The sequence below is a fragment of the Scylla paramamosain genome, chromosome 24, assembly GCF_035594125.1.
Source record: "Scylla paramamosain isolate STU-SP2022 chromosome 24, ASM3559412v1, whole genome shotgun sequence".
Lineage (NCBI taxonomy): Eukaryota > Metazoa > Arthropoda > Malacostraca > Decapoda > Portunidae > Scylla > Scylla paramamosain.
The window spans coordinates 9,204,207-9,215,827 of record NC_087174.1 but is presented as its reverse complement, the minus strand read 5'-3'; the positions used below and the strand labels follow the sequence as shown (position 1 = coordinate 9,215,827).

The 11,621-nt window shown below is 47.2% G+C and overlaps 1 protein-coding gene across 1 annotated transcript in view; it reads right to left on the bottom strand.

Annotated features, from left to right (window-relative positions):
• The window catches only part of LOC135112697 (uncharacterized), a 12,145-nt gene extending 748 nt beyond the window's left edge, over positions 1-11,397 (bottom strand). Inside the window, exons 1-4 of the mRNA XM_064027361.1 lie at positions 10,974-11,397; positions 2,390-2,571; positions 2,015-2,196; positions 1-1,636 (exon numbers count right to left, since the gene is read on the bottom strand). The exon at positions 1-1,636 is cut by the window's left edge and continues 748 nt beyond it. Coding sequence (XP_063883431.1) covers positions 322-1,636; positions 2,015-2,196; positions 2,390-2,571; positions 10,974-11,073 — 1,779 coding nt within the window. The 5' untranslated portion in view covers positions 11,074-11,397 and the 3' untranslated portion in view covers positions 1-321. The remainder of the gene's footprint in view (positions 1,637-2,014; positions 2,197-2,389; positions 2,572-10,973) is intronic.
• Positions 11,398-11,621: the final 224 nt, after the last annotated feature.

The following is an 11,621-nucleotide window of genomic DNA, read 5'->3' as shown; positions in this document are numbered from 1 at the left end:
TAACTCATTCCTTAACTCTAACTTAACCTAGAAGCACCACAGGTTGAGGTTACGTGACGTAGTGTGTGAAGAGAAGCGTCCGCCTGTCGGTATAATGAATATCATCACACCAACCGACGTGATAAACGTTGCCGCCTCTTCGCCTAACTGGAGAAGGAATAGGGAGCTGCTGGCCAGAGATAAAGTCACCTGGTAGCAAAACTTCCCATGATTTGCTGAGCCCTGGAAGCTGATACATAATTACCACAAAGGCAAGACCAAGCAGGTTCCCACATGATCACACTGACATACTGGCTCCTGGATGCAGTGGACGCGAGAGGCTCAGTAGAAGGCACAGCACATGATGAGCAGCGGCACCAGCAGCAGGAAGCTTAGGTAGATGTACACCCGTGGCTCGCACTTCACGTCCATCACGTAGGAATGGTCCCAGGTGGCCTCGGGGGGCACCTCCACCACGGTCTGGTCGTTGGACCAGAAGCTGAGGGGCATGAGGCAGTCTGTGGTGTTGGTGCACATTTCCTCTCTCTTGCTGACGTTGTACACCACGCGCTCCATGGTCACGTTGAAGTAGATGTCGTTCACGTAGATCTCGTTGTCGCTGGAGAAGACGAAGTAGTAGGTGCCGGTGATGGGGATGTCGTAGGAGATCTTGTTTAGCTCGAGACTCTGGTAATTGCACCTCCTGTAGGGCACCAACTGCAAATTGATGATGACGCCCTCGCAGCTCGCCAGGGCCTCCTCGCTGCTGGAGAAGGAAGACACTTGTTCCTCCCGAGAGTTGTCGTTGGCCGTGGTTTGGTTGACTGTTCCTCTCTCGTATTTCAGCCCTTCCGGGAAAAATACCTGCGCCCCCAGAGCCCTCTCTTCTGCGGGGGTCTTGCGGGGCTCACCGTCAGTCAGCATGTCCAGGACGTCCTCTGTGTCCAGCTCTTCAAACGCTCCATCTGTGTCTTCCTCCTCCTCCTCCGCGTCTCGCCTGAGTCTTGTCTTGGCAGGCAGCTCCTCTTCTGTAAGGTTCTTGTCTCTGGTGTTGCCCTTCTTCCTCCTCCTCTTGTTGAGTCGCCGCTGCCTGAGATCGTCCTTCAGTCTTCTATTTTTCTTCAGCCGGCGTGGCGTGCTCGGTGTCATGAGGTCACTGTCCTCGGTGGGCGTCGGTCCGCCGCCTGACGTACTGGCTTCTCCATCTTGGGACGTTGCTTGATCCGCCAACATAACTTTTGCTGAAGAATTTGTGTTGTTCTTGAAAGTTAAGTCACCATCTTGTTTGACCTTCAGGGAATTTCGATTTTTACCTTCAGAATGAAGGATCTTCAAGATTTCACTCTTGTCTTTGCTCATTTTGAGAGCTTTCCGCAGCAGCTTGGTGATGCCCTGCCGCCGCTCCTCGGAGTGTAGGGGCTGGGCCTCAGGACCGGTGGCCTCGGCACCAATGCCTGCTTCGGGGTCGCTGTAATCATCGGGGGCCTGGTATACACTGGGTCTCCGCGCCCTTGCCAGATCCTCCTGCCGGTGACGCTCGTTGCTGATGTCGTCATCGTCCTCGGCCAAATTTTCAGCGGAATCCTTCTCTCCTATCCAAGCGCAGCGGTGCAGGTTTTCCACGCCTCTCAGGATCATGAGCTGACCGCCCGACCATCTGCGGGAGATACAAGACTTAGCCACACTACGCTGCTCACGCCACACCTCCCTGTCCACACTAAGGCCAGGCTGAGCACAGCGCCGCAGCCCCGCGGTAAGGTGACACACACAGGAAAAGAGATAACGTTCATTCAACGTAATACCGAGTAACTTTACAAACTAAGTAAACTTGAAAAGACATTATCTTTTCATTAATATGATTATTATGAGGTTGGAGAAGAGTGACATTCCTCTCGCCGATACGAAGCAATTCATTAAAGTGGAAGTGACCCAAAAGGGATTTCCGAGTCACGTTTTGTCGCTATATAGTTTGAGTGTGCTGATGAGGCGCCTCCCTAATACACAATAGCAGCGTGTGGCGCCGCCCAGCACCTACCTGGCGCACGAGGAGATGGTGACGGTGGAGCCCCGCAGCAGGTAGAAGCCCCAGTACTCTTTGACGTCGTCCCGCGCCTTGAGGTGGTTCAGCATGACGTAGGTGCGTCGGTCAGGCCGCAGCTCAGGCCTGCCCCTCGTCAGGTAGCTGGTAAAGGAGCCGTTCATGTGTGTGGACTGGGCCTGGCGGGAGGGGAGGGGGAAAGCAAGGGTTAGGGCGCCAGCAAAAGCCTGATTTGGCCTGTGACGTGTGTGTGGATGCAGGACGGTTATGTAGAGAGGTCACGGGTCAGAGTTGTCTCTAAGTAGGTTATTTTTCTAAAGTGTACCCTTGTTGTGTGACTTAACGTGGCTAGCGTGTGGGCGCGGCACTCACCTGGCACCAGAAGGAGGAGGCGTGGCGGGAGAGGAGGCGCTGGTCTGTGGGCATCATGGGGTAGTGGGCGGGGGGGTACAGCACCAAGCGCACGTACAGGGGCACGGTGATGAGCACCGCGGGCAGCAAGAGCGCGAACACACACAGCCGCACCACGCGTCGCGGCCCGCGCAGCAGCTGCCCTGTGGAAGAAAGTACGCTCTGAATGACTTCACCGTGTAGCAAATCTGCGGCTTCTGACTGTCGCGTTTCACTGCCTGGACCTCCCGCTGGTTCCTTGAGGCCGAGGCTTAGGGCGGAATGGCAGCCTCACTGCTTCCCTGCACCACAGCCACTGCATAACACAGCTGGCACCGGAACTTTGACACAGTGAATTTACATCAGTGTTTGTTTGGTTGGAATCACTAAGTACAAGAGCGTGCATACAAAGCAGCAGTCACCACGTGGACGGAGAATGTTAACAGCGTTACGTCAGTGAACATAACAGTGCTGGGGCTCAGAGGCCGGCAGCGTTTTCAAACAACTGAGGTGAATACAAACAACAAAGGTCACGAACACACACAGCTGGTGCCATAAGGACGCCCGCAACGACACCGACACTGCACGTGATCAGACTTTATTGTCCCACTGACTGTCGCGGTGGTATTACGGTGTGTGAGTGTGTGTGTGTGTGTGTGTGTGTGTGTGTGTGTGTGTGTGGTGAGGCAGGAGAGGACGAATGCCACGTTGAGGGGAGGTTGTGGGGAGGAGTGCCATTCAGGAGTGCTGGGGGTCGCTCAGGTGCCGTTTAGTGGCTGGAGGAATGTGGGTGCGGGACAGCTGAGGGAAGGTTACGTGGCTGGGTGGCGGGGCGCGTCTGGTAGAGTATGGGAAGTGTTTTTGTGGCCTGTTTGCGTCAGAGGGAGGCTACTGGTGTCTGGAGCAGTGAGTCCCGTCCCGTTACCTGCGCAACTACAGCATCCGGGCCTGTATATCCTAACTTTTGGGGTCTCGTGAAGACTAGGAGCGTGGACCGAAGAGAGAGAGAGAGAGAGAGAGAGAGAGAGAGAGAGAGAGAGAGAGAGAGAGAGAGAGAGAGAGAGAGGGAAACATGAGTGAGTATTGTACCACCAAATAGCTTCCACTTTGGCAAATCTCCACCTCTTATTCGAGAAGCTAATCATTGTGACTGGTGAAGAGTCTCCTCCTCCTCCTCCTCCTCCTCCTCCTCCTCCTCCTCCTCCTCCTCCTCCTCCTCCTCCTCCTCCTCCTCCTCCTCCTCCTCCTCCTCCTCCTCCTTATCATCATCATCCTTGCATAACGTCAACAAGTAGCTTCATTAACGTATGTACCCCACTCCTGTCTTCCGTGGACTCGCTGCCTTAATTCAGCAGAGGTGGTGGACATGCAGTATTAATCAGAGTTACGGTTACAAGACACCCTAACCCGTTCGCCTCCAGCCTTCCTCTCCCTTTGTCCTTCTCCTTCCTCTTGTCCGTCTTATGTTTTGTTCTATTCCTGTCTTCTTCCCATCCGTCTGTATGTGTCTCTGTCCCTCTCTCTCTCTCTTTTGCTCTGTGTTTTTTCTGTTTTTTATTTTATCTGTATAGTTTGCCTGTTATTCATGTTCACCTGCTTATCCTTGTTATCAGTTATTGTTCTGTTATGGCTTCATCAGTGTTATTTATTTATTTTGATATGGAATGTTTTTTTTTTTTTTGTTCTTTATGTGTGTGTGTTAGTGGCAATTTTTATTTTTATTTGGTTATTTATTTGCGATTCAGGTTTGTATTTATTGATTTCATTTATTTATCTGATTTTATTCTGTTTTGTTGTTTTGTCATCAAAAATTTTAACTGTCAGTATTGTCTCTTCCCGCCCGTCCATTATATCCTCAATAACTTTCATTCTCACCTGTAATTAAGTCACAAACTGTCCAGGTATGCAATTAATAAATCTCTAGGGATCAGCTGTTACCTTTCCTCCTCCACTTATCCCCCGTCTGTCTCTCTCCGCCACCACACCGCCACAACACCACAACACGACCACCACACTACCGCACCACCACAACACGACCACCACACTACCGCACCATCACCACACGACCATCACACGACCGCAGCACCACCACCACAACACGACCATCATCGTATTTATACATCTATTTATTTATTTGGGAATAGGTGGTTAGAGAGACTGACTTAGTGCCCCCCAAGAAAGTAAAAACAAAAAAAAAAGTAAATAGATTAAAAATAAAGATCAGTAAATGAATAAATAAGAACATAAGAAAATAATGGTAGCTGCAAGAAGCTGTCAGGTCTATACGTGGCAGCCCCGGTGTGAAGCAAATAAAATAAAAGAAAATGAAAAATAAGAAAAAATATGTTCACAATGCCATCCCCGAAATGAAACAGGAGAGAAAACAAGAAAGAGATGGACAATTCAGTTTCCAGTAAGCCTTAAGATTCCTCCCTCATATCACTTCAGTACCCAACATATGAACGTAGAATATAAGCCACAAGGAGCCAGTAGATCCATACATGGCAGTCATTACATAAAACATGCCTACCTACCATCTTTTTAAAACCTTCCTGTTGATTGCATTAACATCCTGATTACTGAGTCTTTTTCAACCATCCACTACTTGAGAACCACTTACCTCGTGTCTTATCGAAACTAACTTAACCAAGCTCGAACCAGTTACTCCTTCCTGTACCTTGATTACTGACATCCTTCTTATTCTTCTCCTCCCCTCTTCCCGCCATTATCCTGACCACCACCACCTCCGCCACTGCTATCATCACCATATCCTGTGCTCATTCAGGTCATAATCGTACTCGCCCCTCACCACTAATCTCTTGTATAATCACCAACCGAAGTAGTGGTCACAATACATGGTTATTCTCACCACACACTCATCACCATCATCAGGACCCTCCCGGCCAAGCATACTTACAAACTTTCATGTCCTTGGTGTGTGTGTGTGTATGTGTGTGTACTTGAGAGTCCGTGAATGTGTGTGTGTGTGTGTGTGTGTGTGTGTGTGTGGGTACAATTGATACTCCAAATAGATGAGAGAGAGAGAGAGAGAGAGAGAGAGAGAGAGAGAGAGAGAGAGAGAGAGAGAGAGAGAGAGAGAGAGAGAGAGAGAGAGAGAGAGAGAGAGATGAATTTGAACATAGAGAAACTTGAATAGCAAATGACAAGATAACAACAACAAAACAATAATAATAATAATAATAATAATGATAATAATAATAACAATAATAATAATAATAATAATAATAATAATAATAATAATAATAATAATAATAATAATAATGATAATAATAATAATAATAAAATAATGATAATAATAATAATATTAAAGGTCAGAGTAAAGAGACGTAGAGAAGACCAAGATTTTAAAGAGCTATTTTTACACACTAGTCAGAACAGAAGGAGGTGGAGGAGGAGGAGGAGGAGGAGGACGAGGAGGAGGAGGAGGAGGACGAGGAGGAGGAGGAGGAGGAGGAGGAGGAGGAGGAAGAAGAAGTACATTGTGGATACCGTCTCCTCCTTCCTCCTGTCCCTCCCCTCTTATTCCATTCTTCTCTCCCTCTCATCATCCATCTTTCCCTCTCTTATTTTCTCTTCCTTCCTTCCTCCCTCCCTCCAACCCTCCATCCCCCCCTCACTCCCACCTTCCTTCACTCCCTCCCATTCCTTCCCTCCATCCCTCACACCTTCCTACCCTCATTCTCTGTTTCCCTCCCTCCCTCTCTCCCTCTCCCTCCTCCTCCCTGATCATCCCTAGCCTCTTTGCAGCTTCACGGCGCCTCTGGGATCAGGCGATCATCTTAATGAGAAGACACATTAGTTTGTAGTGATGATGGACTGCGATGTGTGAGAATGACTACTTAATAATAGACTGAGGATAGTACTGGAAGACTTTGATGGAGTTCTGAGTAGTAGTGGGTAGTGATGGTGCAGGTTAGTGATGGTGGTGGCGGCGGTGGTGGTGGTGGTATTGGTAGTTGTGTTGGTAGTTGTGGTGGCAGTGGTGGTGATGGTAATGGTGAAGGTGGTACTAATGGTGTGGTGTTGGGATGGGTGTTTGTGGTAGTAGTAGTAGTAGTAGTGGTAGTAGTAGTAGTAGTAGTAGCAGTAGTAGCAGTAGTAGTAGCAGTAATGATATGCGTGGGTAGGGCGGAGTGGATGGTTTCAGAGGGAGTGACGCCGGGGTGTGAGGGGGAAGGTGGGTGGTGGTACACACTCAAGGCCGCTCCTCTGTCTTAGTGCCAGACAAACAACACACACACACACACACACACACAACACACACACGGCTCTTGGCTACTCCTCCTAATCTGCTTTATCGTGAACTTTGAGCAATATTACTATTTTGGTTCGGCTGACTTAACAAGCGATAGATACAAACATTCTTTTTCTCGACCTGCGACTCCTGACTTTATTTTTATTATTATTCTTATGTTAATTATTGATCTATTTTTTTTTTTTTTTTTGGGGGGGGAGAGACTATTAATGGGGCTTTTTTCTTTATTTATTTATTTGTTGTCCAGTGTGCAGATAAATAAATAAGCAAATAAATGAAATAGAATAAAGTAAACAAAATTAGACAAGTGGAAAGGCTTAGAGAATTATAAAGAGACCTCCGTTTTGAAAATCTTCCTCTTTTACTCTTTTCACAACAAACTTAGCCATTTTTTTTTTTTCTATTTCTCTACTCTTTTGTCGACCTCCATGTTGGAAATTGATACCAGCGAAAATAATGTTACCAGTAATATTCCTTACAGTGGAGCAGCCGACCGTCTCGTGTGGGGGAATGTAATGTGTGACTTGAGCTTCATTAATGCCCGCTGATGTGAGGAGAATCTGGTGTCTTTAATTGTAATGCCGCTGTTGTTCTTAAAATTGGTGTCAAAAAATATCACTAGTGTCCAAAATATATCGTTGATGTCCTCAAAACTGTTGTCTGAAATGTCACTGATGTTGTCATTACTGGTGCTCTCAAAATTGGTGTCTGAAAATATACCAAGCGTCCTCAAAACTGGTGTCCTTGAAACTGGTGCACAAGATATGGCCAGTGTCCTTGAAACTAGTGTTAGAGATATAATTATTAGGTGTACAACATATTACTGTAAAAAAGATAAAAAAAAAAATGATATCCTCAAAACTGGTGTCCAAAAAGGGAATCCTATTACTGGTCAGCGCCGATCTGTACGTTATGAAGGGAGGAATACGCGCAAGGTGATCACGTGATGAGTATCTGTCTTGCGCCGTGCTTTTTATTGATGGCGCTTTATGAAGGCTTCAAATCCGATGGGATCAGTGTTATCTGGCATCACTTCAGCCACACTAAGCTTCGGTACTCCCAGGCTGCTTACCATACCTTCGTTCATATTGTTTGTACGTCAGCACTGGCGCCTTACCGTACCTTCACTTTTTGTTACGGTCTGTATCTCTCCCGTACTGTTCCTTCATTCTTATTGTCTGTATGTCTGCACTGGCGTCTTACTGTTCCTTCATTGTTGTTGCCTGTACCTCTGAAGTGGCACTCTACCGTACCTTCACTTTTGGTTACTGTCTGTACCTCTGCAATGGCGGAGGTACAGACTTGCTGTACCTTCATCTTGCTTACTGTGTGTACCTCTGCACTGGCACCTTACCGTACCTTCACCTTTTGCTTACTGCCTGTACCTCTGCATTGGCATTTTACCGTATCTTGACTTTGCTTACTGTCTGTACCTCTGTACCGGCCACGCATTGCGACATAGGAATGCTAAGGAAAATTGAAAACCTCTTAAGAAAAGTCTGTAGTGTCATTAGGCTCAATGGTTGGACTGGGCGAGTAATAATGATAGGGAAAAGCTATGTCATCGAGAAGGAGGTACTTAGCATGGTTATGTATATTAGAGAAGAGGTGTTTAGGTGACTCTGAAGTTCATATTCTTAACCTTTCCACTGCGTCACGAAACAATTAGCAGCACCAGAACCAATGCGTGAAGTCTTTATAAGCATCTACAAGAAAGTTAGCGATGAAAAAAAAAAAAAACGAATACATTTTGCAATTTCTTCCGGGCTGTAGAACAAGTAAAGATGTCTCAGAGTGATCAGGAATTAGGGAAAGGTGTACCGAGTGGCAGTCAAAGGGTTAAACTCTATTCTCTTATCAGAACTAACATCGAAGGCCACAAAGATGACTACTTAGGTTCTCATGAGTGTTTTTCTCTCCTGATAATACACAATCCATGTTAAACTACTACTGTAATCATGAAAACGGCCTTAAACACTTCAGTAACATCCACTAAAGTCTGGGAAAAGCTGGAAAATGATTAAAGGCTTCAGAATACGAGGCTTGTTGACTTGTAGCTGATGTGGGAATGTTGGGTAGGTTAGGTTGGCTTAGGTTAGGTTAGGTTAGATTAGATTAGGTGAGGTTAGGTTAGATTAGGTTAGGTTAGGTTAGGAGCATAGTGGTGTATCCTGTTATTTCTCGCTCTAATCGTAATCCTCTGTCTCCCCCTTGCTCTCTCTCTCTCTCTCTCTCTCTCTCTCTCTCTCTCTCTCTCTCTCTCTCTCTCTCTCTCTCTCTCTCTCTCTCTCTCTCTCTCTCTCTCTCAAGGCCGCCTTCCCTCCCTCTCGTCGATTTATTTCTTTTGACATCTTAAAAAAAACTACGTCGCACTTCTTGATGAACAGTATGTACGTGCCTGTGTGTGTGTGTGTGTGTGTGTGTGTGTGTGTGTGTGTGTGTGTGTGTGTGTGTGTGTGTGTGTGTGTTGCAGTGGGCAAAGCATCTCATCTCTACCAACAAATCTGAAAAAAAGAAAAAAAAACCTAATCCCACTTGAAAACCTGATTATTTTCCTGAATCATTATTGGCTGTAGTTTTCTCGCCTCCTGAAGATGATTATTATTATTTTTTTCATTAATTTCCATCAATATTTACTGGTATTAATATGCTTTGTTCTTCACGTCGCGCCGCGGAGGTGAAGTGGAGGGAGAGAAGAGGGAAGTGGAATGTGAAGGCGAGCTGAGTGCCTCCACAAACTTATTCCAACCCATACGGATAAGTGGAGGAAGGTACAGGTGTAGTAGTGATGTTTCATATACGACAATTTTATTCATTTATATTGTAAGTGTCAAGGAGTCTGGTCAAGGGCACACACAAAAAAAAAGAAGAAGAAATGGTCAATTGAATATATATAAATCCCAAAAAGTTGGTAAAATAAGATTATAAACATTTAACCGTCTTCACTCCATATTCCACTTCATGCACGCTTTACGGTGGATCATAACTCCACTACATTGTGAGTGGATTTCACTGTGACCCGTGCTGAGGTGAAAGAAATAGTAGGAGTGAGGGAGAGAAAGAGGAAGGGAGAAGCAGAATGGGATGGTAATGACGGAAAAGAAGCAAATGTTACTTTCATAACCGCGCCATTTATTGATCAGAAATTTAAGTGGTGAAGGGAACTACATGCGTCAAGGAACGTTAGAAGTGTTTAGGTTGTTACGGTTGTTATGAGTGTGTTTGGGAATTTCTGTCTTCCATGTTTTGTTTTTCGCCCTTCCTTGTCTCCGAGTTCTTTCTTTCCTTTGTTTGTTAATTCCTTACTGCGTTGTTTGTGCCCTCTCCCCTTTCGTCCTTCCCTCTTGTTTCTTTGTTTTCTTTTCGTCCTTGCAGTTTTCTTTTTCCTTCTCCCCTTTCCACTTCTTTTTCTCATCTCCCTTTTTCTTCTGCTTCCTCTCCCCCTCTTTCTCCCATGGTGTATTCTTCTCCCACTTCTCTCCTCCCCAATTCTCTCTATCTCGGCCTACCCGGTAACATCTTTTGCGTCTCTCCGCGCTGCCCTCACCCACGCGATAATCTTCCGTCCATCAACTTTCAGCGTCGCATTTTTTTCTCATCAGGTTGTTTTCCGTTAGTATTATGTCTCTAAGTTGGTATTACGTTCGTTTGCATTGGTATTACGTTTCTTCGCGTTGGTATTCTGTTCGTTTGCGTTGGTATTACTTTTCTTTGAGTTATTATTACGTTTGTTTGCGTTAGTATTACGTTCCGCTGTTTGGCACTTTCATTGTTATGGTCATCCTTTTTTAAGACTCAGAACAGTGAAAATGTTTCCATGGACGCATACAAGAAATAGCGGGAGGTTTATTATTTGTCTTTTGTAGGCTGCAGAATTGATTAAGAGAGGGTAGTACAGAATAAGTATATAAGCAGTGGTATGTGATTATGTAGGGAAAAGTTATTAACAGTGAAAGGATTAAAGGAGATCGCAGTGACGGGATCGGAGCCTCGAACTCCAAGAGTGAGTCCGGAATGTTGCTGACGGGTGTCTGTAGGATGTGTTGTGGCCGTCATGCCTCGCTTCCGGAAGAGCATGAAGTGGGGTAATGGGTGCGAGTCCTCACAGAGTCTGAGACAAGTGTAGACTGAGGGAAGGTGTGGCGGTGACATAAAGCATTGTTGACGGGGCAGTGAGTGTTGGTGCAGCGCGTGTGTTGGTGTGGAGGGGGGCGGCTGAGGGACCTGCCAACCAACTTAACAAGGCGCTTCCCTGCAGGTGGCTCAGCGCCCCGTATCCCGGCCACCCACCTGGCTTGTTGGGCTTCAGAAGGATGAAGTCCTTGTTGAGGGAGACGTAGGAGGGCGCCCGCCCCTCCTTCATCTCCGACGGGAGGTAGAGGGCGGACATAGTGACCCTCCGCTCCGCGCACCACGCAGGACACTCAAGTGTAGGCTTCCGGGGTAGTGAGCTGCCTTTCTCCGTAGTGCACTGTCACTGTCACTGGCTTGACACAGTCTCCTCGGGCGCGGGCACTGGTGCTTGCCCGCCGCGGGTAACAGTCTGCGATAAACAACTCCTCGCAGATAGTCTCTCGTTGCTGCCAGGCGTCCGTCGGGCAGTTGTCATGGTCACCCCTCCAGGTGGGGGTCGCGCGTCACTCGCTGGCCGTGTGGAGAGTCGTGGGAGCGTCGCGTCCACGGGACTAACACCTGAGCCGTCAGCCTTACTACTGGCAGCCCGGGGCCCGCCGCTCACCGCGCGGCCCTCTGCTGCTGCTTACCCGTCAGCTGGCTCGTTTTCTACCAAGGTCGGCGACACGGGGCTCGGCACCCTGGCCCCGGCAACACCGTCACCCGGGACAGGTGGATCCCCCTTCCCCGCCCACCCTTGCACTTTTTTTTCTTTCTCTCTCTCTTTCTCTCTCTTTCCTGTTGATACTTGATTTTTCTGCTTGC